Source organism: Malus domestica, chromosome 06, assembly GCF_042453785.1.
Source record: "Malus domestica chromosome 06, GDT2T_hap1".
NCBI lineage: Eukaryota > Viridiplantae > Streptophyta > Magnoliopsida > Rosales > Rosaceae > Malus > Malus domestica.
In genome coordinates, this window is record NC_091666.1 from 32,338,531 (window position 1) to 32,365,382 (window position 26,852).

Below are 26,852 nucleotides of genomic sequence, written 5' to 3' on the forward strand. Positions count from 1 at the left end.
TATCATTGGTTCCTCAACTCTTCAAAACGTGTAGTTATGGTCTCTCAACTAAAAATCCATTACCATTAGTCTTTCAACTTTAATTCAACTGAAGAAATGATCTCTTAACTTTAACCCAATTATAGCAATGGTCATTCCAACATAATTCGTTTTGACAAATTTTTTGATGTAATTGACGAAAATGATCATAATTACACATTTTGATGAGTTGAGGGACCCTAATTATATAAATGGTTATTCCAACATAACTTATTTTGAAAAAAATTTGACGAAATTGATAAAAATGACTATAGCTATACATTTTGATAAGTTGAGGGACCAATGGTAATGAATTTTTAGTTGAGGGACCATTACTCCAATTTGATTAAAGTTGAGAGGCCATTGCTACAATTTACTCTAGTATAATACTTAAACATGTGCATCACATGATGAGTATAGGGTATTATACTTGATGCAGTGTAATTCTCGTGACATTCATATGTTTAAGTTCAATTGTTGACATCATATGTTGAATTATTTGTGGGATCAGGATCCTCTCTTGAGCAAATGGAGAGGATCTTTCTGATCAGGCACATCGAACCGTTTAATTTTTATCTAACGGCTACAAACATGAATCCTTCTAAAAATTATAATAATTATAACGATTGGATAAAAATTGACCGGCCCAACAGACCTGGTCAGGAGGATCCCCTCCATCTGCTCAGGAGAGGATCCTAATCCTTATTTGTGATACATAAAAAATGCATTTAATAGATTAATGCACTCCTTCCTTCGTACAAATTGAATAAAATTGTCTCACCTCAGTAAATTAAGAAAACCTCAAAGGGCTAGTGAGGAGTACGGTCATTCCTTCAATCAAAAGACGCAATTTTGAAATTTCAAATCTTGATTTATCTATAAAAACAAAAATCTTGATTTGTTCATAAAAGTTAAAAAGAAAAAGAGAGAATAAAAAAAGCAAAGATACAAAAAAAGAAGAGATTTTTTTTTGGGAAAATGATCATCGTCGGATTTTTTTTTAGGACTATAGGGATTTTGTGATTATAATTGTTCATCGTATGATGTACGATAAACAATCACAATCACGGAATTTCTAAAATTTAAAAAAATGGATCCGGCAAGGATCCTTCCCCATTTTTTTGTATACTGAAAATATGTTCCGGTACGATAATTGTTATAATATAATTAATTAAAAATTTGACAAATTTTTTTTAATTAATTGTGTTATAATACTTGATGTTATTCGTAGTTAAAAATCGGGATACGCAAAACAAAGCAATTTATTTTTGACGTTTTCTAGACAGCGGATTGGCTGCCTCACTCTTCCCCTTCCTGCTTTCGTGGTCTCACAGAGAGGAGAGAGAGGATGGAGGTTGCTGAAGATATTGACTGTGAGAACAAAAGTCAGCAGCAGAAGAGGACGAGGAGGGTAGGATTGTTGTACGACGAGAGGATGTGTAAGCACTCCACACCCGACGGCGATCCTCATCCGGAAAACCCCAATCGAATTAAGGCAATCTGGAACAAGCTCCAATCAGCTGCCATTCCCCAGAGGTACACACATTTGTACATATATATGTTTGTGTGTGTATACACACACATGAGTGTTTGGCTGCTGAGAAAATAACAAGAAAAGCGAGGGAAAATCAAAGAGAGGAGAAAACTTTACATGTCTGTGTAATACTAGTATTCATTTAGCTTATGAAAGCCCAGTAATTTTTATAAGCTGCTGCATTTACTGCTGTGAATTCCATAGAATCAACTTAATTTCTTGTGTATGGTGCTCAAATGCAATCATACGTTGTCTTGGAATTTAAGGGAAACTGATTCTCAAAGTTTTTTCCAGGTTAAAGTTTTCGTCTTTACAATAACAGGGCTATAATATAAAATGGGATTTGAGCATAAATAAATTGTCTTGTGTATGAAAGATATTTGCTAGGTGGTGATATTTCGAAATCTGTATTTTTTTCAGGTGTGTTGTTTTGGAAGCAAAAGAAGCAGAAGACAAGCATATCTTGTCAGTTCACACCAAAAAACATGTTGATCTGATTAGGAATATAAGCTCCAAACAGTTTAATTCACGGAGAAACCGGATTGCATCGAAATTCAATTCCATATATCTCAATGAAGGATCATCCGAAGCTGCCTACCTTGCTGCGGGCTCTGCCATAGAGGTAATTCTTGTGGGCCTGAACTTGTGCTTGTTTGAAGTGCTGAGTAGATTTTTGTTACACAACGAAAATATGTGAAACTGTCAATTTCTGTTAATTTCATGATCCTGTCTCCTTCTGAATTCAACCCATGATTTGCAATTTTATTGCAATTTCAAAATCAGTTACAAATGAAGCTACTTTCACATGTTTCATACAGTTTCAGTCTAAGTGTGTCTCCTGCAAATAACTTATGTGTTACATTTCAAATTTGTATAACCTAACTATGGATGTTTCCTTAAATAGGTGGCGGAAAGAGTTGCCAAAGGCGAACTGGATTCTGCCATGGCTATCATTAGGCCTCCAGGACATCATGCGGAACAAGACGAAGCTATGGGATTTTGTCTGTACAACAATGTAGCTATTGCAGCAAGTGTCCTTTTAAATGAAAAAGTATGACCTGCCTTGTAGTTATTCAGAAATTAGAACTTAACTTTTGAGCCTTGCAGTTTCCTTTTATTTTATTTATAAAACGTGGAATAATTGTTTTGAAAATTCAACTTTGTTTTTTGCATTTATTAATAAGGTTGTCACCTAAGGGCATCATATTCACATGTTCTAATTGACAGCCAGAACTGGGTATCAACAAAATTTTAATCGTTGATTGGGATGTGCATCATGGTAATGGTACTCAAAAGATGTTCTGGAAGGATCCTCGTGTTTTATTCTTCTCGGTTCATAGGTATGCCAGAATTTTGAATTGATACTTGTTCTTTTCCTTTTCCTTGATCTTCTAAGCCTATGTTTAACATAACAAAGTTGAAGTTAGATTCCATCATGTAGTGCTTTGTTCTTTTCTTGAATTTAAGTTTCCTATAAGGTTTTTTATTTACACTTTTCAAGGATTCTGTAATTTTAAAATTTCTAACTTCTATCATTGTATCAAAAAGTTATCACATTGGAGCTTGTAGTATGTAACTTGTTTGGTTGACTTGTCTTGCATAAGATCAAAGTTCCTAATTCTGATGACAGGATGGTGTTGTGCTTTTTTCAGGCATGAGTTTGGAAGTTTTTATCCAGCTAATGGTGATGGCTTCTATACGATGATTGGAGAAGGACCTGGAGCAGGATACAACATTAATGTCCCCTGGGAAAATGGCCGGTGTGGGGACGCAGACTATTTTGCAGTTTGGGACCATATTTTGGTTCCTGTTGCCAAGGAGTTTAATCCCGACTTAATTATAGTCTCTGCAGGATTTGATGCAGGTTGGTGGGCAAACTTTCTCTGTTTAATGCAGGTTGCAGAATGAGTTTTCATTTTATTGTGTGGAAAGTTTTGGTTGTCGTAGTACTTATCTTTGGTATCTATTCAAGTATCATAATTGTTAATTTTCGAATTTGTTGAAACAGCTGCTGGTGATCCTCTAGGGGGTTGTCGTGTCACGCCATATGGATACGCAGTTATGTTGAAAAAGGTCGTTTTACAGTTTCTCTTTTCTCATTAATGAGGCCTTGATTATTGTATGATGTTTGACATAGTTTTATTGTTTTTCAGTTGATGAGTTTTGCCAACGGAAAAATCGTGTTGGCTTTAGAAGGAGGATACAATCTCGAGTCTATTGCAAGTTCAACTCTTTCTTGTGTTGAAGTTCTGCTGGACGACAATCCTATTCATGGGTCTTCGGAGGCATACCCATTTGAGTCTACATGGCGTGTGATACAAGCGGTATATTAACATTTTGAACCTTTTTTGTTTTAATGTTTTTCCTGTACTTTCTGTTGGGTTATCCATTTCTCCTTGTACTCAATTCTACTTGATTTTATTTACTGTGAGTCGATTCTTTGTTTCTTTAATGCATATGTATTTTTTTTTCCAGGTTCGCCGGAAACTAAGTGCTTTCTGGCCATCACTTGCAGATAAATTACCAGAGACGCTAACCAATCAAAAAACTCCTCCAGCTTCGGTATGTTTCCTTTTATCTCATTAGTACTGTGTTGTTGTTGATCCTAAAAACTACCAAGCCTACATGGCGCGCAGGCCAAGTAATTAATAAGTTAACTACGCCATTCGGTTGTATGTGGAGCGTGCCAACTAGTCGGCCTAGCTTGGTCGGGAAGTAAAATATGCTGATGCGGCGTTGGGCACTCTACTGACTTCTTGATCTTGCAAGCCGAGGAAGGAACATGTCTCGGCCTTCAGGTTCTAGAGCCTAAAGACAAGGCTGCTAGTTCTACGAAGTTCACAAATCGTCGGCACCGGGTTTGGTCATGGTGATTATTTTCGTAAGAGTATAAGCACGCCGAACTAGCACCAGACTATACGGACACAAATACTCGAATGAAATAAATGTCTTGATGGTAAATGTGGTTCGGCCGTCAGAATGCCGAACTCTAAAATGTACTTGTGAATATCCAATCATAAAATGAAACTCGTCTTTCAATGTGCCGTGCCTAGTAACCTAGTAATACCTTACTTTGCCAAGAAGGCTAATGAGATGACCTCTACCAACAAGGATTTGAAAATCCTTCTCGATCGGGACTTGAATAAATAACCAGTCGGCCTCGAAGTAGTGTTGTCTATCCAAACTGAAGGTGCTCCTCGGTCGGTTGATTCTACTGCTCCAGTGCTATCTATCCAAACTGAAGATGTCGCTAGTTGCCTTCACAGTGTTGTCTATCCAAACTGAAGATGTGTTAGTGGGAAGAATGGGGAAAAGGAAAAATTCTCAGGGTTGTTGAGAAGCTTTGCGCAATGCAATTTGTGTGTTGATTTGAAGGGCTTGAATGATGCACTCCTTTTTCTATTTGTAGCAGCGAATCCTCTCATGGTCGAACTAGAAATGGACTAGGATTAGAACTCCACAACCCAATTTGATCAGGTTTCGGCTATTCCTAATTCTTATAGGACTTTGAACCAAGCTCTTTAACAAACCAGTTCATCCCTTAATTCTCAGCATCCTTAGCCTTAAGACTCCTTGTTGCACTAGGATTCGATTTACTCACCTTTATCCAAACCAAACCTCTTCGTAATAGGATTCGGCCGAACTTGATTGGACGACCCATGACAAGATTCTAGATGAATGTAACTGGACCGAAGCTTTACTCTAGGCTCGGCCCAAAACAATATTTTTGGCTCAAACAGTTGTATATTGCTTCTGGTTGGGTAGTCGAGACAACTGGCAACGTTGTTCGGCCCCAAAAGCGCATCAAGAAAAAGGCAACCGGCAACGTTGCGTGGCCCCAAAAGCACATCAAGAAAAAGGCAAAGAAGGGAGAGCAGGAAATTCACGTCATTTCAAGTCAGACCACGGGAACAACCACTCCTAGTATCCCTCTCCATTCTCCTATCGTCCAGGCCTCGATGGAAATACCGCAAAACCCTCCGATGGATCAAGCGATTAAGGTTCGACCCACCACGCAAGCCGTTGTTGAACCAGTCGTTGCCCATCGATCGAGGGTCTAGCAACTTCGGGGTCTGTCGTTAATCCTGATGTCGGCCTAGTAGCCGCTGCTTTGGAGAAGGCGGCCACCACAGCCGAGAGAAACCCTTCTTTAAATCTAAAAAAGACTCCAGTGATTGTCCTGGAAGAAGAGTTACAACCATTTTCTTTAATAATGTTCTCCTTTTATTTTAATTGGATCTCCTGACTAACGAACAATCCTTTTTTATGACCAGGAGAACGAGAGTGAAGTACCCTCGTTGGTGAGGTGCCCTCGATTGACCAAACTGCCAACTACCAGTCCCCAGTCAGCGGTTGAGGCGGCTGGCCATGTCAACCCTCCTGCGGCCGAAGTAGGTTCGGGACATGAAGCGACGCCTCCAGTCGAGCCAGAAGCGACAGCAGAAATGCTGGTTCATCCTCAGAACCAAAATCTCATTCCTCCTCAGGAGGTCACTTCGACTTTTGTAAGGCTCAATCATTTTCTTTTATTAATAATTTCTAACCTTAAGAACTCTAAACCAAGAAAACATTACATGCCAGGTGCCCAATCGCTCATTTCATCGAAAATTCTATGCGCCGAAGGGCGTTATTTATATTTCCTGGTCACCCCAGTGGCCATTAAATGTAGATAACCTTCATCGGCTGCATGAATTTAAAAGTTTCCTTAAACATTGGGCTAGGCCATTAAGCTCTCTGGGTTCGAGTAATGAACTAGCACACATGGTCGAAGTCTTTTTTCGGCAGGTCTAAAACAACTTCCTTCTCTGCCATCCTTTTGAATTCTCATTTTTCTAACAGTTCTTCTCTATGCAGCCTTCATGGGAGGTCGAGCTCGACGCCTTCCTCTCCAACACTTATAAGACGGTTAGGCCTTCTGCAACTGTGGCTAAGTCTAGTGCCCTTGCAAAGCTGCAGGAGCTTCTGTGTCTTTCGGCCTCGCAAATCCTCCAACGCAAAGGACTCGATTATGTAGGAGAATGTCTTAACGACCTTGCAACCGACGACTTTCTGAGCAACGAGAGTGTCGTTCACTTGTCTACTGTCCTAGAACAAACCCGACAATATTTCACTACCTTCGAGAGGGCTCTTCAGGCAGAGGATGACCTCAAGGCTGCAATGGTCACTCATGAAGCTATCCAACCAGAGCTCGAGGCCATAAAGGCAGAGGATGACCTCAAGGCTGCAATCGTCAAATCATTGAACTTCAACGTCAAATCACTAAACTTCAACATCAAAGGTCGGCCGTTGCTTCTGAGCTTGAAAAGGATTTTGAGTCGAATAAACCTTGGTTGGTAGAGTACGTGGCTTGCGCAAAGCGGATACATCAACTACAACTTGACAAAAGAACAAGACAGGCCGAGGTTACGATGGGCGAAGCAAGGTGGCTAGAACTGAAAGCCGCTCTTGAAGCTTTTCTTCCTTTGACCCTTTAGGACTTTATCTTTAGTTGTAGGCTGATTGACTCTTTGTAATTTTGCTTGTACGCCCTTAGATTCCCAAGTGATCAGATAATACTTTTTTAAGAATTTCGCATTGATTGGTAATGTATGAACTAAACCAGTTCGATCCTTAAGGTGGTATGCCCTCTTGCCGAGAACTTTGTGGACGACGAATGGTCCGTCCCAATTTTGCGACCATTTCCCAAATTTAGGGTCTTTAATCCCTACTGGCAACACGGTTTGCCATACTAATTCACCTTCACAGAACGTCTTTTGCCTAACTCGTAGATTATAAGCTCGTTCGGCAATTTTTTTTCTGTGTCATTAGTAAGTTATAGGCATCGAGTCGAGCCTCCAAGTCCTCCAACTCTTGCCTCATGGCCTGACTGTACTCGGCACTGAACAAACTGTTTTGTTCGATAACTCGTAACGAGTTTATGCTTAGCTTGAGCATCGCGTCATGTCCTTAAGTCAACGCATATGGGGTCGTCCCTTTTGTTGATCAGAGTGAAGTTCGATATGTCCATAATGCCTCATTTAACTTCAAATGCTACATACCAGGCTTTTCTTTTATCATTTTCTCAAGGATACCGATAAAACTTTATTACTTGCTTCGACCTGTCCACTTGCTTGTGGGTAATACGGTGTGGACTGATTGAGCCCAATTTTCAAACTCGCCACGTATTCTTTAAACTTGTTGGCTGTAAAAATTGTGTTGTTCGTTATAATTGTTTTTGGTACGCCAAATCTTGTCACGATGTTTTCTTCTACAAAATACAGACTTCTTTAGAAGTTAACTTGGCGTATGACTTTGGTTAGACCCACTTGGTGAAATAGTCCGTTGCTACGAGTATCCATGCATGCTTTGCTGATCTGGAAGACAACGTAATTTTGCCGATTACATCCATGGCCCATCCTCTGAACGGCCATGGTTTGGTGACTGAGTGAAGTAATTCGGCCGGGACCCTCTGTATGGGCCCATGGATTTGACATTGTACACAACCTCGCGTGTATTCAATGCAATCTTTCAACATACTCGGCCTAAAATAGCCGTGTTGGCGGAGCAACCACCGTGTTTTACTTTCGGATTGAGGAGCCCCGCATATCCCTTTGTGTACCTCTGTAATAGCTTGGGCGGCCTTTTCCGGGCCGAGGCACAATTGCAACAGACCGTCTTCACAATTGCAACAGACCGTCTTGCGGTTGTGGTTGCCACTGGGATGATTTGAAGGGGCTTGAATGATGCACTCCCTTCTCTATTTATAGCAGCGAATCCCTTCATGGCCGAACTAGAAATGGACTAGGATTATAACTCCTCAACCCAATCTGATCGGGTTATGGCCATTCCTAATTCCTATAGGACTTTGAACCAAGCTCTTTAACAAACCAGATTCATCCCCTAATTCTCAGCATCCTGAGCCTTAAGGACTCTTTGTTGCACTAGGATTCGACTAACTCACCCTTATCCAAACCAAACCTCTTCGTAATAGGATTCGGCCTACCTTGATTGGACGGCCCATGATAAGATTCTAGATGAATGTAACTGGACCAAAGCTTGACTCTAAGCTCGGCCCAAAACAATATTTTGGGCCCAAACAGTTGTATATTGCTTCTGGTTGGGTAGTTAATAATTCTATTTGAACACTCGAATATCTCTCAGTACTTGGCTTCTATTTCTTTTCTTCCCCACAAACATTTCTGAGATACTTGTTCTGCAATTCTAGTATATTGTGACCTCAAGCTCTGATTCTGAAGCGGAGGACAACGAAGATCCAAAAATCATATCTAAACATCTTGAGGATGTTCTTCAAGATGTTATAGAGCCCTTCTCGAAGTTGAAAGTTGACGGAAGTATTCAAGGTAAATTGATAACTGAGATTTAGGAATTGATTTCACTATTTGTTTTAGTTCATATTATGAGCTGTTAACTTAATCCAGATCATGTGGCAAGTAATTCTTGCACCTGGAGGTCAGAGCTTTCAAAGGTCGATATTTGGTATGCCTCTTTCGGATCAAATCTGTGTTTGGAAAGATTTCTCTGCTATATTAAAGGTGGACAGGTAATATGCAATCCCAAAAACTTTTGTTTAATATCATTGTTGAATATGAAACATACATATTATGAGCTTCAGTATTTCGCTGACAGCGGTTTGGTTATAAGCTTATAGTATCATGGATATTAGATAATCAATACTGTGATACTGCCCTTGTTTTCCCTTGTCTCTTCTCTTCTTCCCACCATATACAAATGTTGACATCCACAAGATGATTTTCAGATGGAAGGTATGAAAACGCCATTTCCTGGTTGTGCGGACAAAACTCCCCCAAAGGAGATTGTGTGGAAGACTTTCCCTCGTCGCTTGTTCTTTGGTCGTGAATCTACACATACATGGGGTCCTGGAGGGGTCGCTTTCCTTAATCCCGAAAGCAACATCCGGGATAAGGCTTATATGTGCCTGTATAGAATTACGTATGTTTTCTTGTCACTCAAATCTGTCCTATTGTTTTAACTGCTGCTTTTTGTACAAATCATTTTCTTTCAAACATGACACTTAAAAAGATTGATTCTCCAATTGCCTGATTCCGGCGTAGTTGTATTTTAAACTTGGTTTCCTCTCGCAGGCTTGAGCAGTTTAACGATGTATTGGTCCAGGAAAACGTTGTGAGTTTTCCTGTGAACTCTCCTTTGTTTGACTTGACTGGTTTAGACTCGGTCACTCGTGAGGAGCCTCATTCTCTACAGGTTCACCTAAAGGTAGCTGAAGTTGATATGCCTCCTCGTTTTAGAATGATTAACTGCTACACTTACGCTATGGATGTGCTCAATTTTGTTTCAGGAGTGTTGGTACAGTAATGTTGTCTACTTGGGCAAGGAGCATGATATTCCGATACTAACAATGACGTATGTGTCAAAGATTTCAGTTTTCATCGTCTCTCCCATTTTTCTGTTTTCTTTTTTGTCATTAGTGTTATCTTGTCGATTTACTTGTGAAATCTTTACAGGTAGTGAGAACTCAATCCCTTTGGTCATCTTTCATTTAATAATATGCAGGTGTACAAAATCAGAAATGGATGGCTACAAATCCGGAGAGTTTCCGTTGTGTGCTCCGGCCAAAAATTACGTCAACACAATAGCGAGGGGCTTGGTGGAAGGAAAACAACTCTCACAGGAGGCGGCTATGGCTTACTTACAAGAAGCTTCTGTTAAACCATTGGGATGACAACTTTTCATCCTCTCAGCATTTGTAAATCTAGCTCATTTGTATAATTCCTTATGCCGGAAACGGAGATTTATGGCCTTCATAAGGCCAAACGTGTAACGTAGTTGAGATGTTCTAGACGTTAATATTGATACTGTAGTTAGCACCCTAAAAAGTTGAAATGGATCATATTAGTCTCTCTGCCTCTAAGCAGATTATCAATTGTTACTATTGTTCACAAGTATTTATTATTCAAGAACTCAACTTCAAAAGATATAACGCACAAAATATGATCACTTTTCGCTTTTGATTTGTTAATTTTGCAGGGTTTGGGACCGAAGGTGCAATACAGTTTATTTCAGGGTGTGAAGAAGTTGGCCAGTAGTATTTCAGGGGTGGCAAACTAAATGTCTGCCTGAAAACATTAAGAACAGCGTTTTTTCGAAGAAATGACAGGAGCATGTTTTTTGCGACGGTTTTCGAGATATAGCAGCGGTTCATTAACTTTTAGCGACCAAATTATTTCCTAACAAGGGTAAAGGTTTTAGTGACGTAAAGTTTCGTCGCTAAATATTTAAACCTGTTGCTAAAAATATTTTTATTGACGATTTTCATATCGCCGCTTTTAAGTTTGCTGCGACTAAAAGACCGCCGCTAAAAATCGGAAACCTTGAGCCTGCTCCCGTGCAAAAATTAGTACAACGGCTTCAACTATCACATCACTAAATCCTTCTCCACTCTGTATACGTATCCATACTACATCAAAATATCCATAACACTATCAAATTACATGATATCAAGCTCACAACACACTTGAACTGGGAAAGAGTTTTCGTATAAGCCACCCCTTGTAGACGTCATCCGTTTTCTCCAATAAATTTCACTTCCATAAACATACGGGCTGAACATTCTCTGTGCACCTTTCAGCACTGCATCCAGCCAGCCGCTGTACCTAAAGTTCCCGATATTAGATGGAAATCCGAAAAGCTGTTTGCTATCGAGTCAGACATTCATTGCATGAGAAACAGAACGGTAGACAAATTTATGGAAAATACCACATCCACTAGATAAATTTTCCTTCTCACATTTTCGGTACAATTTGAAATAACAGTCGACACAAGCTTTACAAAGACGTTACTAAAGTTACATGCTTTATAACGAGATGAATATCAAAGCTCACTCTCTCTTCTACGATAGCAAAAAGATTACTATTGTTGTAGTTCTTCATCACAAAGTGGAGGCTGCCACCAAATTATCTTGCACAAAATACTTCTCCTTTTTGATCATCTACGTTTATTTCTAAACGTTCTACATCTACGTTTCTAAACAGTTTAGTTTCTAAACGTTCTACATCTACGTTTAATTCTACCTTATGTTATACCCAATGCAGAGTGCACACTTTGTGCCATATGAAATCATCAACTTAAATGCTTAAACAACATCCCAAAGAGAGTCCAATAAAATTTTCGAACCTCCCAACCACAACATGTTTGCAAGATAAACCGCTTTTATTTGAAAACAAAAAATGCCATTGTCTGAACATACAAGTTGCAATTTGACAAGAAAATAAATGTTAAGCAATTTCATTCCTTTTGAGAGCACACACAGTTGAATTCATAAAAGCTATGAACCAAACAAGGTGACAGCTTCAGATACATACCCTTTATGATAAAAGAGGGTGGTTGTACCTGTATCTGATTACCCAAAAGAATGGAATGCTTCCTGCAGAGATCTTTGACTATTTCTGTAACTTATCAAAATGAATGTATTGCTGCCGACCAATGTCACAATGCTCTTTCTATGGTTGACAATTTAATCACACCCAGTTAATATTCATCAACTGTTCCCTCATCGATACTTCAGCTTCGAATGTCCAGTGTCACCCAAATGCATATGTAACTTGTTTCTGTCATCATAAAACCATCCAAATACAACTAATCAATATCTAATATCATGTATAGCAGCAGTACATAACTGCCAACCAGATGTCAAGGCCGATCACCAGAAGTGGAAGCAACATTGCATCAGAAGAAACATAATTACCTTGATTCGAACTCCTCTCCACATGTATCACATACATTGCCAGTATTCTTCGATGCTCCCTGCTTGATTTAACAACTGTTAGATCTCATTAATAATAAGTACCAAAACATATTATGTGGAAAAGTTAAATATCCAATGAGACCTAACCGTAGTTAAATAAAGCACCCGGATGTAACAACTAACAAAAAACTTCCGATAATGCATTTTGAACATACAATACATGCAGTTAGGATATAAGCATTCAATCTGAGTTTCAAGGTTACAAACCCAACAAGCGAGTAGATTATACACATTATGGTATTTGGTGAAGCAGAAAAGCGAATTCAGAAAGCAAGAACTTTACCTTAGCTTTCTTCCCTTTAGATGAGTTCTTTGATTTGTCGTTTGCCTCTTTCTTCACTTTCTCTTTCTTATCGACCGCTTTGCTTGAGCTCTTCTTCTTTCGTGCTGACAGTTCATCCCCTTTATCAATACTCTCCTTTTCCACAACAGAATGAGATGTGGATTCCTTCATAGTTGAATTATCTTGTTCATTACTCTCCTCATTCTGACCACCGTTGTTTTCACTTTTATCAACATTATTAGCTTCACCACCATTCTTCTTACTCCTCTCTTTCCTGGCTCCTCCTTTCCTTCTTGCACTCTTCCGGTTATTATATTCCATGAACTCAGCATCATCGTCATCATTCTCCACACGAATATCGTTAACCAAGATATCCTCAGGTTCAACCCTAAAGGATACCTTTTTCTTACTCTTTCGCCCGGTCACCATTGCTTCGAGAACATCCATTTCATCTTCATCTTCCTCACCATCCAACCCAACTGCCTCGTCAACCTTTTCGCTCCCATTTTCACCACCAAATTTGCGCAACTCATCCTCCTGATCACTCCCTCCTACCCCATCTTCCTCCTCCCCAATCTTCAACCCCTCTCTAATCTCCTGACCTAATTCATCAACATCGCCAAGCTCACCCCTTTCTTCACCCTCTCCCTCCAAAACGTCTTCATCATCAACTTCAAGCTCTTCATCCCCAACTGACTCCTGAAACTCTGCAATTTTATCGCGATGCTTCTTCGACTGCTCGTGATTCTTCCACTGCTTCTCACTCTTAAACTTCTTCCCACACACCACACAATACAATTCCTTCCTCCTCCTCTCCTCCTCCTCGTCCTCCTCCAATTCCTCAACCCCATTGCCTCCTTCCTCCTCCTCCTCCACTTTCGCCCACGCCGGCTCCTCATACGCCATAGCCCTCTCCAATTTCTCCTTCTCCAACTTCTTCTTCCTCTCTCTCTCCTCCTCGCTCTTCCTCACCCTCTCCTCCTCCTTCTTCAGCATCATATCCATCACCCTCTTATCCCTCTTCTTCACAAAATCCGACAACCCCCGCACCGTCTCGTTGAACTCTCTCTTCGCCTTCTTCCTCACCTTCTTGTTTTCCTCCTCCATCAGCCTCCTCGACTTCCGGTTCGGACCGGCCAACACGTCATACATGTCCTCCCAGCAAAAATCCATCACCGTACAAAAACCTGCCCAGTAGTTGTAAAACGCGGTGACCTGCGCGTACGGACTCTCTAAATTCCCCATCGCTGGAGCTTCACGCACGGTGTCCAACCCTAACCCTAATTTCCTAGCAAAATTGAGCTCGTTGGCGTAGATTTTGTCGAAGACATCGGAATATACCTTATAAAATCCGCGGCCGGAGTCGGAGTAGCCGGAGAATACGGTGGTGGAGAAGAAGGGGAAGAGATTAGGGATGCCGGAGCCGGAGGCCGAGGCGGCCGATCCGCGGTCGGAGAAGAGGATTTGGGAGCGGTGAGAGTCGTACCAAGCTCGCTCTTTGGGGTCGGAGAGGACCTCGTAGGCATGGGCCAGCTCCTGGAACTGGGCCGTGGCTTCGGACTGGGACAAGCCGGACTGGACTAGCTTGTCCGGGTGGCGCTGGAGAGCGAGCTTCCTGTAAGCCGACCGGATCTCGTCGGCGGAGGAGTCGCGGGGGAGACCTAAAACCTCGTAGTGGCACCGCCTCTCCGACGCCGCCATGTTTTTTGAGATGTTTGCCCAAATCGTGGAATTTTGACAGCTCCCCGTCTTGAGTTATAACAAGGGTACTTATGTCTTTGTATGCAAGGACACGGATAATGTACGAAGTCCCGCTGAGATTAAGATTGGATGAAACGTACAACAAACTCAAAGGCTCAAACCCCAAAAAAAATCGACAATTTATATGACACGAGTGCATTTAATTTGCATTATATATTTAGTGAAATAAACATGCGTAGTTAAAAACTTAAATATCTTATTTTGTGGGCATGGGACGTCAACATGACTTTCATATCATGTGGTGTATATATTTATATTTGTAAGTGAGAGATTTGAAGTTGGCACTCTCTTCGATTTCTTTGGGGTGAACCAATACAGAATTATTATGATTGGTTGATTAGTGACCTAGTCTAAATTTCTAGCATGAAATATTTCATGATCTTTTTTCTTTGACAAACGATAAGATAATTACACTAAATTCATTTAAACTACGAAAATGAGAAGATTCGAACTTGAGTCCAAGGAGTGCTTGAGCAAGAATAAGAAATCTCAAAAAACAAAATTGAAGGAGAGGATCGATAAGACGACACTACTCCTCCATGTAAGAATCGCATGGAGTAGCAAGTGTCAAAACAAAAGTTTTGATTGAATTCTAAGGAATGACGATATTGACTTGCGGCTCTCATATTCAAGGATTATAGTCGATTTTCAATTTCAGAAATCATCTTGCTTGGATGGGTTTCGTAACTTGTTCTCCCTATATATAAGATGTATTTATTCTACAGGAATTCAATGTATAAATACTCCAATAACTTATATAAACTTTAACCTTGGCATCTTTTGTGTAGTATTTTCCAATTCACACTACAATCCTTTCACTCGCACACAGCTTCCTACCAAACACCCAAATACACACTTCCTTATTCATCTTCCGACGAGTTTTACACGCCGGAAAGCATATCACGCGGTACAAATTAGAAGAATGTTACAGTTACTATACTGATGCAGCAGCGCAGGCAGCGTAACGAAGAAACAATACTACAAAATAAAGTATAATCTCGGGCTGAATTAATCCAAGGAACGTATCAAGTCTTGCAAATTGAAAACAAGCCAATCAGCCTTTGCTGCAACAGCCTCGCGTAGTTGAACGCCAGCATAGCAAATGAACAAGTCAGCACCTCCGGGCTGGCGTGCCTGGATGCAGGGACAAATGATATTAGATGAGAGTTTCATGTGTAAGCTTAACCAGCCTGAAAGAGTTCGCTTTAAGTGACAGATCGTACATGAAATAATCCCAATCCTTCCTTTCTTATGCCCGAGAATATCAGACTGGTAAAGAATTCTTATATTTCAAGGCTCATTGAGCATGATTGTGTTTTAGCTGTTACATTTAATAGTATGCGAGGGGCGGAAAACAAAAACACAATCTGCTTCAGGATTAAAGTTTGGACGTTTGAGTGAATAATTACCTCGAGATCAGTCGCACCATCCCCAATCATGACTAATTCCTTGTAATTGTGAGCCTGGAAAACCAGTCTTAATCAGCTTTGGCAACATACTTGACAACGAAAACATTGAGCAAACCGGTAAAACCAACCTTCCTTATTTGTTGGACAGCAGTGGCTTTTCCACCACTCCTTGAAGTGGGCTCATTTTTGTCAAACCCCAGAAACTCTCCGGAAGTTCCAAACAGTAGTTGATTAGCAAACACGTTTTCAGTTGGTATATCAAGAATAGCCGCTACAGGCTTCAGAAGAAATTACTTAGTATTAAACATTGTCAGTTCCAAACAGTATATAGCTGCTACAGGCTATATACTGCCATGATAAAAGAGATAAAGCAAAGTAGCAATATAACAAAGACACTCGTTAAGTTATTCAACAGCATACTTTGATCATTTGACGGAAGCCTCCAGAGACCAGGTAAACATCGGTGCCTTTAGCCTTCAGCTTCTTGACTAACTCAACTATGCCAGGAGAAAGCCTACATAGAATTAACACCATGACTAGATTCAGAAAATTTTTGGTCATCAAATTGCGAAAAGTACAAATAATAAGCAGACCCTAAATCACTTCCTTTCTACGCTTTTACCAATATCCTTAGAAGTAACTATTAGAAAGTCATTATTTGGCTTAACAATCCAGAAGCAATCTTTGTTGTCAGTAGGACTGTTTAGGATTTGGCCATTATACTCAACAGCTTGGCTTGAAAGAAGTACACCAAAACTTTTACTCAACTTCAGAATTCCAGGTCGAGGACAGTTACAACGTACATCTCTCTCCCTCCCCCTCCCACCCTCTGTCACTCCCTCTAATTCCCCCCTTTTTATGTCCATTTTCAGAAACCTGAATTCGTTCTGTGCACAAGAAATCTTCAAACAGTGCGACAGAATTTCAAGTAAAAACTTTTCATGTTTAGATATGACAGACATGGCAGTCGACATTGTCCCAAGCTGACAATGTTATACAACAACAACAACAAAGCCTTTTCCCACTAAGTGGGGTCGGCTATATGAATCCTAGAACGCCATTGCATTCGGTTTTGTGTCATGTCATCCGTTAGATCCAAGTACTCTAAGTCTTTTCTTAGAGTCTCTTCCAAAGTTTTCCTAGGTCTTCCTCTACCCCTTCGGCCCTGAACCTCTGTCCCGTAGTCACATCTTCGAACCGGAGCGTCAATCGGCCTTCTTTGCACATGTCCAAATCACCGGAGCCGATTTTCTCTCATCTTTCCTACAATTTCGGCTACTCCTACTTTACCTCGGATATCCTCATTCCCAATCTTATCCTTTTTCGTGTGCCCACACATCCCACGAAGCATCCTCATCTCCGCTACACCCATTTTGTGTACGTGTTGATGCTTCACCGCCCAACATTCTGTGCCATACAACATCGCTGGCCTTATTGCCGTCCTATAAAATTTTCCCTTGAGCTTCAGTGGCCTACGACGGTCACACAACACGCCGGATGCGCTCTTACACTTCATCCATCCAGCTCGTATTCTATGGTTGAGATTTCCATCTAATTCTCCGTTCTCTTGCAAGATAGATCCTAGGTAGCGAAAACGGTCGCTTTTTGTGATCTTCGCTAGATTGCTCCGGTCATTAGTGTGGATAAGTATATAAATGGATAGAGATAGGAAAGCAAACACAAGATGTACGTGGTTCACCCAGATTGGCTACGTCCACGGAATAGAAGAGTTCTCATTAATTGTGAAGGGTTTACACAAGTACATAGGTTCAAGCTCTCCTTTAGTGAGTACAAGTGAATGATTTAGTACAAATGACATTAGGAAATATTGTGGGAGAATGATCTCGTAATCACGAAACTTCTAAGTATCGGAGTGTGGTGTCGTCTTGACTTGCCTTATCTGTCTCATAGGTAGATGTGGCATCTTCTGTGGAAGTACTTTTCCTCCATCCAGGGGTGGTATCTTTAACTGGTGGAGATGCACAAGGTAATGTATCAATTTCACTTGAAGCTTACTTGTAGTTTCAGGCTTGGTCGAGCGCGATACAAACCATGTAGTAGGAGTTCCCCAAGTCGCCGAGCTAGGGGGTCTGCTGAAAGAGGTGACAGACAAGGTAAGCAATCAGAGCTCCGACTGATTGTTCACCTTCTCCCCATCTTGCAACAGCATGAAGGATAAAGAGAAGAAAAATGAGAAGAGATGATATGAGATACTTTTGCTTTTGAAGAAATAACTTTCCACAGGCTTATTCTTGAACTGAGCTGGAGGGTTTTCTGGTTTCCTCCAGAGTATAAGGCCGACTGAAGAATTTGAGGGTCAAAACAAGTCCATCAAATCTAGAGTACGTTCCACCCTGCTGATATGGGATACTTTTGCTTTTGACAGAGTAATGGATGTATCGGCACGTGTGCTGTTACGCTTGTCTCCACATGCTTCCTTGTATCCTTCGCACTTGCCCTATCTGTTCCTCAAGCAGATGCGGAATCTTCCCTGGAAACATAAGATGTTGAAGATGAGTACTCGAGAGCAATGCCAGGTAAGTAATCAGGTAAGGGGTTCCAGGCAGTCAGTTCCTGGCTGGAAGCTTGATTCCAAGTGCTGACTGATTGCTCTCTTTCTCCTTGTCTTGCAGGTAAAAACAAGGCCAAAGGAAAAGACAGGGAAAAAGCATGATATGGGATACTCTTGCTTTTAACCCTGATGATATGAGATATTCTTGCTCTAGTATAGCTTGTTTGCAGAGGTATTATCGGGGGGAAAGAAAGCTGAATATTTCGAAAGGCTTCGTTGGGAGTGCCCTCTCAGATATGATGGAGGGTTGAGCATTTTTGCAGGTCTGCCTGTCCGTTGGGGATGGAGGTCGACATATATAGGCGTCTCCCTAACAACAAGTAGTAATGCTATTCCTTTACCCTGCTTGGTCATAGCACGGTAGTGGGAGCTGCCAGCTTCACATGTTTTAACTCTGTCAGAGCACTTTGAAAAAGTGGTCTGTGGTATCTGGCTCTCGAGATTCGGAGAACGATGCCTCTTCGATTTTTGAGAAAGCAATCATGCTGGGGTCTGGCTCTCGAGATTCGGAGAGCAGTGTCTCTTCGATTTTTGAGGAAGTAATCATGTTGGGAGTCTGGCTCTCGAGATTCGGAGGGCGGTGCCTCTTCGATTTTGGAGCAAGCAATCTTGTTGGGAGTGTTGTCTCGAATTTGAGTAAAGGTTGGGCATGTTTGCTAGTCTACCTTGCCACGAAGCACAAAGGTTGACACACAGGGACTTTCCAATTATCCAGCAATGGTACTGTTCCTTTACCCTCTCTTCGATTTTGAGAAAGTAGTCATGTTGAGAGTCTGGCTCTCGAGATTCGGAGGACGGTGCCTCTTCGATTTTGGAGCAAGCAATCTTGTTGGGAGTGTTTTCTCGAATGTGAGTAAAGGTTGGGCATGTTTGCTAGTCTACCTTGCCACGAAGCACAGAGGTTGACACACAGGGACTTTCCAATTATCCAGCAGTGGTACTGTTCTTTTACCCTTGTGGGTAATAATATGGTAGCTAGACCTTCAAAATTTATGTGTCTAAACTTTGTTAGTGCTGTTTCTTTGCTATTCTTTTACCTTTCTTGGTCAGAGCGATGTAGTGGGAGCTGCAAGCTTCACGTGCTCAACTTTGGCAGAGAACTTTGGCAAAGTTATATGTGGTACCCATGAGCTATTGTTGCGTGTGGAAAGTGGGTAATTGAACAGTAAGATTCATGTGCTTTCTACTTCACCAGAAATCTTCGACAGAATGCCCATAATTTCTGCAAAGCTGAGTGTGCGTGTGACAGGTGCTGACAAGGCTAGAAAAGTAGGTGCCTCTTCGATTTCTGAGATCGGCCCTCGTGGTCTCTGGGCAGCCCAGCTTTTGAGAAAGCGAGCGCCTCTTCGATTGATTCGGAGAACGATGCCTCATCGATTTTTGAGAAAGCAATCATGCTAGGGGTCTGGCTCTCGAAGATTCGGGGAGCAGTGTCTCTTCGATTTTTGAGAAAGTAATCATGTTGGGAGTCTGGCTCTCAAGATTCGGAAGGCGGTGCCTCTTCGATTTTGGAGCAAGCAATCTTATTGGGAGTGTTTTCTCGAATGTGAGTAAAGGTTGGGCATGTTTGCTAGTCTACCTTGCCACGAAGCACAGAGGTTGACACACAGGGACTTTCCAATTATCCAGCAATGGTACTGTTCCTTTACCCTCTCTTCGATTTTTAATAAAGTAGTCATGTTGGGAGTCTGGCTCTCGAGATTCGGAGGACGGTGCCTCTTCGATTTTGGAGCAAGCAATCTTATTGGGAGTGTTTTCTCGAATGTGAGTAAAGATTGGGCATGTTTGCTAGTCTACCTTGCCACGAAGCACAGAGGTTGACACACAGGGACTTTCCAATTATCCAGCAGTGGTACTGTTCCTTTACCCTTGTGGGTAATAATATGGTAGCTAGACCTTCAAAATTTATGGGTCTAAACTTTGTTAGTGCTGTTTCTTTGCTATTCTTTTACCCTTCTTGGTCAGAGCGATGTAGTGGGAGCTGCAAGCTTCACGTGCTCAACTTTGGCAGAGAACTTTGGCAAAGTTATCTGTGGTACCCATGAGCTATTGTTGCGTGTGGGAAGTGAGTGATTGAACAGTAAGATTCATGTGTTTTCTACTTCCCCAGAAGTCTTCGACAGAATGCCCATAATTTCCGCAAAGCTGAGTGTGCGTGTGACAGGTGCTGACAAGGCTGGAAAAGTAGGTGCCTCTTCGATTTCTGAGATCGGCCCTCGTGGTCTCTGGGGAGCCCAGCTTTTGAGAAAGCGAGCGCCTCTTCGATTTCTGAGATCGGCCTTCGTGGTCTTTGAGCAGCCCAACTATTGAGAAAGCAAAAGCCTCTTCGATTTCTGAGATCAACCCTCGTGATCTCTAAACAGCTCAGCTTTTGAGAAAGCAAACGCCTCTTCGATTTCTGAGCAGGCGCCTCTCCGATTTCTGAGCAGGCGCCTCTTCGATTTCTGAAGCTCCGTCGAGTGCAGATTTTTATAGGGGCTGGCATTAAGTTCTAAAGCACACTTGAATCTCCACCAGTAGAAGCTTCATTCTTGCACTTCTAAGATCTTGATTTGTCCGACCTCTTCTCTCTTCAACACCTTTGAAAATGTCTGGCCCCTCCGACCGTCGTTTTGACTTGAACCTTGTTGAAGAGGCAGCCCCGCCTTCTCCAGACAACATATGGCGCCCATCCTTCGTCTCCCCTACTGGTCCTCTTACCGTTGGGGATTCCGTGATGAAGAATGATATGACCGCTGCGGTGGTGGCCAGGAACCTTCTCACTCCCAAAGATAACAGACTACTTTCCAAACGGTCTGATGAGTTAGCTGTTAAGGATTCGCTGGCTCTCAGTGTTCAGTGTGCAGGTTCTGTGTCTAATATGGCCCAACGCCTATTTGCTCGAACCCGCCAAGTTGAATCATTGGCGGCTGAAGTGATGAGTCTCAAACAGGAGATTAGAGGGCTCAAGCATGAGAATAAACAGTTGCACCGGCTCGCACATGACTATGCTACAAACATGAAGAGGAAGCTTGACCAGATGAAGGAAACTGATGGTCAGGTTTTACTTGATCATCAGAGATTTGTGGGTTTGTTCCAAAGGCATTTATTGCCTTCGTCTTCTGGGGCTGTACCGCGTAATGAAGCTCCAAATGATCAACCTCTGATGCCTCCTCCTTCCAGGGTTCTGTCCAGTACTGAGGCTCCAAATGATCCCCCTCCGGTGCCTTCTCTTTCTGGGGCTCTACCGACTGCTGAGACTTCTCCTAAGCAACCTTTGTGAAGGCTCCCTCTTGTGTGTTTATTTTGACTCATGTATATGTACATATTTGTAGCTTATCGGGGATATCAATAAATAAGCTTTCCTTCATTTCAACGTATTGTGTTAAATACACCAAAGCCTTCTTCGCTAAGTTCTTTGAATTTTCTTTTGTTGAAGCTTGTATGTTGAAGCTTTCTGAGTGGAGCATGTAGGTTGGGGTAGTGTTCCCTTAATTTCCCGAGTGAGGAAAACTTCTCGGTTGGAGACTTGGAAAATCCAAGTCACTAAGTGGGATCGGCTATATGAATCTTAGAACGCCATTGTGCTCGATCCTGTGTCATGTCCTTCGTTAGATCCAAGTACTCTAAGTCTTTTCTTAGAGTCTCTTCCAAAGTTTTCCTAGGTCTTCCTCTACCCCTTCGGCCCTGAACCTCTGTCCCATAGTCGCATCTTCTAATCGGAGCGTCAGTAGGCCTTCTTTGCACATGTCCAAACCACCGTAACCGATTTTCTCTCATCTTTCCTTCAATTTCGGCTACTCCTACTTTACCCCGGATATCCTCATTCCTAATCTTATCCTTTCTCGTGTGCCCACACATCCAACGAAGCATCCTCATCTCCGCTACACCCATTTTGTGTACGTGTTGATGTTTCACCGCCCAACATTCTGTGCCATACAGCATCGCCGGCCTTATTGCCGTCCTATAAAATTTTCCCTTAAGCTTCAGTGGCATACGGCGGTCACACAACACGCCGGATGCACTCTTCCACTTCATCCATCCAGCTTGTATTCTATGGTTGAGATCTCCATCTAATTCTCCGTTCTTTTGCAAGATAGATCCTAGGTAACGAAAACGGTCGCTCTTTGGTATTTCTTGATCTCCGATCCTCACCCCTAACTCGTTTTGGCCTCCATTTGCACTGAACTTGCACTCCATATATTCTGTCTTTGATCGGCTTAGGCGAAGACCTTTAGATTCCAACACTTCTCTCCAAAGGTTAAGCTTTGCATTTACCCCTTCCTGAGTTTCATCTATCAACACTATATCGTCTGCGAAAAGCATACACCAAGGAATATCATCTTGAATATGTCCTGTTAACTCATCCATTACCAACGCAAAAAGGTAAGGACTTAAGGATGAGCCTTGATGTAATCCTACAGTTATGGGAAAGCTTTCGGTTTGTCCTTCATGAGTTCTTACGGCAGTCTTTGCTCCTTCATACATATCCTGTATAGCTTGGATATATGCTACTCGTACTCCTTTCTTCTCTAAAATCCTCCAAAGAATGTCTCTTGGGACCCTATCATACGCTTTTTCCAAATCTATAAAGACCATGTGTAAATCCTTTTTCCCATCTCTATATCTTTCCATCAATCTTCGTAAGAGATAGATTGCCTCCATGGTTGAGCGCCCTGGCATGAACCCGAATTGGTTGTCCGAAACCCGTGTCTCTTGCCTCAATCTATGCTCAATGACTCTCTCCCAGAGCTTTATTGTATGACTCATTAGCTTAATACCCCTATAGTTCATGCAATTTTGTACGTCGCCCTTATTCTTGTAGATAGGCACCAAAGTGCTCGTTCGCCACTCATTTGGCATCTTCTTCGTTTTCAAAATCCTATTGAAAAGGTCAGTGAGCCATGTTATACCTGTCTCTCCCAAAAGTTTCCACACTTCGATTGGTATATCGTCTGGGCCTATTGCTTTTTTATGCTTCATCTTCTTCAAAGCTACAACCACTTCTTCCTTCCGGATTCGACGATAAAAAGAGTAGTTTCTACAGTCTTCTGAGTTACTCAACTCCCCTAAAGAAGCACTCATTTCATGTCCTTCATTGAAAAGATTATGAAAATAACCTCTCCATCTGTCTTTAACCGCGTTCTCTGTAGCAAGAACCTTTCCATCCTCATCCTTGATGCACCTCACTTGGTTTAGGTCCCTTGTCTTCTTTTCCCTTGCTCTAGATAGTTTATAGATATCCAACTCTCCTTCTTTGGTATCTAGTCGTTTATACATATCGTCGTAAGCCGCTAACTTAGCTTCTCTGACAGCTTTCTTCGCCTCTTGCTTCGCTTTTCTATACCTTTCACCATTTTCATCGGTCCTCTCCTTGTATAAGGCTTTACAACATTCCTTCTTAGCCTTCACCTTCGTTTGTACCTCCTCATTCCACCACCAAGATTCCTTTTGGTGTGGGGCAAAGCCCTTGGACTCTCCTAATACCTCTTTTGCTACTTTTCGGATACAACTAGCCATGGAATCCCACATTTGGCTAGCTTCCCCCTCTCTATCCCACACACATTGGGTGATTACCTTCTCTTTGAAAATGGCTTGTTTTTCTTCTTTTAGATTCCACCATCTAGTCCTTGGGCACTTCCAAGTCTTGTTCTTTTGTCTTACTCTTTTGATATGTACATCCATCACCAACAAGCGATATTGATTAGCCACGCTCTCTCCTGGTATAACTTTGCAATCCTTACAAGTTATACGATCCCCTTTCCTCATTAGAAGAAAATCTATTTGTGTTTTTGACGACCCACTCTTGTAGGTGATCACATGTTCTTCTCTCTTCTTAAAGAAGGTGTTGGCTAAGAAGAGATCATATGCCATTGCAAAATCCAAGATAGCTTCCCCATCCTCGTTTCTCTCCCCAAAACCATGGCCACCATGAAAACCTCCATAGTTGCCTGTCTCCCTGCCCACGTGTCCATTTAAATCTCCTCCTATAAATAACTTCTCCGTCTGAGCAATTCCTTGCACCAAGTCTCCAAGATCTTCCCAAAATTTCTCCTTCGAACTCGTATCCAACCCTACTTGAGGTGCGTACGCACTAATCACATTGATAAGTTCTTGTCCTATTACAATCTTGATTGCCATGATTCTATCTCCTACCCTCTTGACATCTACAACATCTTGTACCAAGGTCTTGTCCACGATGATGCCAACACCGTTTCTCGTTCTATTTGTGCCCGAATACCAAAGTTTAAACCCTGAGTTTTCTAGATCCTTTGCCTTACTACCAACCCACTTAGTTTCTTGTAATGCAGGCACATACTATGAGGACAAACTTTAATAGCACATAATCAAATCTACTTAACCAAATAATGTGTTTGTTTGCTGTAAAGCAGCAGCTCGCATCAGATACAAAAGAAAATAATCCAGGATTACAGCCCTATTCTTTATATGATATCATGTGAATATCTCGCACCCATCTTTTGTTAATAATCGAAATATTTTCATCCTAAACTAGTCCTAACTTGTGTTTTCAGTCTATAAAAAGCACAATAAGTTTAACAAGACTAAAAGGCATGCCGAAATTAAGCAAACAGTAAGGCAACATAAACTAAAGACATAAAATGAAGCCGGCATGCAGTCAAGACAATTTAGAGTCATCATACTTTGCGGGGTTCTTTTCGAGAAAATCTTGAACTTGAGATAGGGAAGGTTTGAACAAAGATAGTCTAGCAGCCAAAGCCTCCTCAAAAGGTACTGAACCACCCATTGCCCTGTCAAGGATGAGAACTGCGGTCAGCCGAAAATCCTAGAGTATGGAACAAATGAAAGGAATTCCAATAACAACTCTAACCTAGCAGTCCATTCTGCAACAGCCTTTCCGGCTCCACAATGTTCTGCAAGTTCATCAATGCCCTCATCCAGGCATACCGTGCTATCCACATCGAAGCACACCGCATCAGCATTTCTCCATACATCAAGAACCTCTATAGACATTAAAACAACAACCATCACCCAAGGCCACATGGCTCTGAAATTCTCAAGACTTGAACTTTACTTAGCTCTTTATTTTCTTAAACCTCAACTGTCAATCGATAAGTTCATACTCAATTATTCTCCAGTGTCTGAACATCAACTGCATACTTATTTTCAGTGTATCGATTCGACGATCCCACAAGAAATACGGTCACGCTTTCTACCAACTAAACGTAACGTTTCTAAGACAAGTTTTCCACTCCCACAAATCAAACTTACCATATTAGATACGCATTTTTTACTCAAACAAATTATATACCGGATGCAAATCCAAGTTCCCAGATTCAATCAATCACATTACCTTTGGATGGTAGCCTGTTGCCAGAAGGGCTCAATGTGGCTTCTAATGGTTGAGCTGAAGCAGCAATCGAGTTCCGTAATTTGGGATGTTGTCTCATTCCAACTTGTCCTCTGTTTCGATACAAACGTCTTGTAAATTGCACTGAAGATGCAGAAACAAAAGAAAGATGCTTCTGCCTCAAATGAATACGAACTGGAGCGACTCGCGACGATGCAGCCACCAATCCCTCCATGGAAATCTGCTCCCAACAAATCATCAAACAATAATCATAAAGAAATATCCTTTAAGAACCAAAACTTGAAAACATAAATGGTGAAGAACAGAAAGGGTAATTGGAAATTACCGTTCTTGCTTTGTTTCTGAGATCCCTCTTTTGCTGTTGATTTTTCTGGAGCTCCCTCCTTCCCACCTTTTCAATGGTTGGTGGGAATCTCTGTCATGTTGTTGGTTTTTTTGTTGGTGGTGGTGGTGGCGTTGTTTCTATGTTTTTGGGAATGGGGTGTTGCGAGTTTAGCCCAATGATGGTGGGTCAAGACCCAACCCAACTTAGGTCCACAAGATGGGTCAGCCCAACTAGACCCAGTTTTTAATGGGTCAACCCAATCCCACTTTACTTGTGATTCTGATTCTTATCGAAAAATGGCTCGTTTGAGTCTGCTCTATAGAAAATACTTTTGCTCGCTAGTGTTTTTGTTAGAGGTACTTTCATTAGACACACATCGAAATTTTTATTAGAAGACAAAGTGTTTCATGAAAAATCACTTGGTTATATGAATGAAAAGTTAAAATAAGTTTTGGGAATTGTTATTAGCACTCTAAAAATCTTATTTTGCACTCCAAACTTTTTATAATTAGAAAGAAAAATACATTTGTGAGAAGTGTAGAATGAGAATTTTAGAGTGCTAATAACAGTTCCTTGAGTCTGTAAAAAAAAAATAGATATTTTGAATGAACAAACTACAATTAAGTTTTTTTTTTTTTCACATCCTAATCTGGCATGAGTTATATGAGCATGATCTTGATCTGATCTACTGTCCAAAATAGTCAGACTAATTGTGTTTATTTTGTTTTGTATGAAAGCATATATGGTAATACATATGGGAACATGATCCTCTCATGTCCTTTTCATATGGAACCTCTGGACCTCTAATCATGTCCGTTCAATCGAAAATCAAAAGGT

At 41.4% G+C, this 26,852-nt stretch overlaps 3 protein-coding genes across 8 annotated transcripts; 1 reads left to right on the plus strand and 2 right to left on the minus strand.

The window, feature by feature from the left end:
- Positions 1-1,156: 1,156 nt before the first annotated feature.
- LOC103437881 (histone deacetylase 5-like) lies at positions 1,157-10,454 on the plus strand. 4 transcript variants are annotated; one of them, XM_008376397.4, is made up of 15 exons: positions 1,259-1,554; positions 1,973-2,174; positions 2,457-2,603; positions 2,780-2,892; positions 3,205-3,416; positions 3,561-3,625; positions 3,706-3,876; positions 4,028-4,114; positions 5,827-6,057; positions 8,757-8,892; positions 8,971-9,092; positions 9,309-9,502; positions 9,655-9,787; positions 9,870-9,934; positions 10,085-10,454. In XM_008376397.4, exons 1-15 carry the CDS (start codon positions 1,367-1,369, stop codon positions 10,251-10,253), a joined length of 2,235 nt encoding a protein of 744 aa, XP_008374619.2. In that variant the 5' UTR covers positions 1,259-1,366; the 3' UTR covers positions 10,254-10,454. The 4 variants fall into 4 exon arrangements, with proteins under 4 accessions (XP_008374622.2, XP_008374621.2, XP_008374623.2 ...); XM_008376400.4 differs by lacking the exon at positions 5,827-6,057 and having other exon boundaries at positions 1,157-1,554; XM_008376399.4 differs by lacking the exons at positions 8,757-8,892; positions 8,971-9,092; positions 9,309-9,502; ... (1 more) ...; positions 9,870-9,934; positions 10,085-10,454 and adding exons at positions 6,134-6,337; positions 6,407-7,173 and having other exon boundaries at positions 1,257-1,554.
- A 490-nt stretch (positions 10,455-10,944) lies between these two features.
- LOC103437883 (DNAJ protein JJJ1 homolog) lies at positions 10,945-14,466 on the minus strand. Of its 3 annotated transcripts, none has more exons than XR_003774169.2 (4): positions 12,619-14,466; positions 12,276-12,334; positions 11,921-12,138; positions 10,945-11,178 (listed from the first exon to the last, which is right to left on the minus strand). XR_003774169.2 is itself a non-coding variant. In XM_008376403.4 (3 exons), the coding sequence occupies exons 1-3, from the start codon at positions 14,317-14,319 to the stop codon at positions 12,081-12,083; spliced, it is 1,818 nt and encodes a 605-aa protein (XP_008374625.2). In that variant the 5' UTR covers positions 14,320-14,466; the 3' UTR covers positions 11,722-12,080. The 3 variants fall into 3 exon arrangements, 1 of the variants encoding a protein (XP_008374625.2); XR_003774168.2 differs by having other exon boundaries at positions 10,945-11,184; XM_008376403.4 differs by lacking the exon at positions 10,945-11,178 and having other exon boundaries at positions 11,722-12,138.
- Positions 14,467-15,107: 641 nt separating this feature from the next.
- Positions 15,108-26,178, minus strand: LOC103409767 (phosphoserine phosphatase, chloroplastic-like). Its single transcript, XM_029104042.2, has 8 exons — positions 26,016-26,178; positions 25,673-25,910; positions 25,190-25,322; positions 25,002-25,109; positions 16,209-16,302; positions 15,917-16,066; positions 15,789-15,842; positions 15,108-15,513 (listed from the first exon to the last, which is right to left on the minus strand). Exons 2-8 carry the CDS (start codon positions 25,902-25,904, stop codon positions 15,388-15,390), a joined length of 897 nt encoding a protein of 298 aa, XP_028959875.1. The 5' UTR covers positions 25,905-25,910; positions 26,016-26,178; the 3' UTR covers positions 15,108-15,387.
- Between the last annotated feature and the right edge of the window lie 674 nt (positions 26,179-26,852).

Coding starts and splice junctions, on each gene's coding strand:
- LOC103437881 (XM_008376397.4), top strand. CDS start 1,367: ATGGAGGTTGCTGAAGATATTGACTGTGAGAACAAAAGTCAGCAGCAG. Junction 2,175..2,456: donor CTGCGGGCTCTGCCATAGAG/GTAATTCTTGTG, acceptor TTCCTTAAATAG/GTGGCGGAAAGAGTTGCCAA. Junction 3,626..3,705: donor ACGCAGTTATGTTGAAAAAG/GTCGTTTTACAG, acceptor ATTGTTTTTCAG/TTGATGAGTTTTGCCAACGG.
- LOC103409767 (XM_029104042.2), bottom strand. CDS start 25,904: ATGGAGGGATTGGTGGCTGCATCGTCGCGAGTCGCTCCAGTTCGTATT. Junction 25,323..25,672: donor CAACAGGCTACCATCCAAAG/GTAATGTGATTG, acceptor TAATGTCTATAG/AGGTTCTTGATGTATGGAGA. Junction 25,110..25,189: donor GTTGCAGAATGGACTGCTAG/GTTAGAGTTGTT, acceptor CATCCTTGACAG/GGCAATGGGTGGTTCAGTAC.
- LOC103437883 (XM_008376403.4), bottom strand. CDS start 14,319: ATGGCGGCGTCGGAGAGGCGGTGCCACTACGAGGTTTTAGGTCTCCCC. Junction 12,335..12,618: donor CTAAAGGGAAGAAAGCTAAG/GTAAAGTTCTTG, acceptor TAAATCAAGCAG/GGAGCATCGAAGAATACTGG. Junction 12,139..12,275: donor GGAGAGGAGTTCGAATCAAG/GTAATTATGTTT, acceptor TTATGATGACAG/AAACAAGTTACATATGCATT.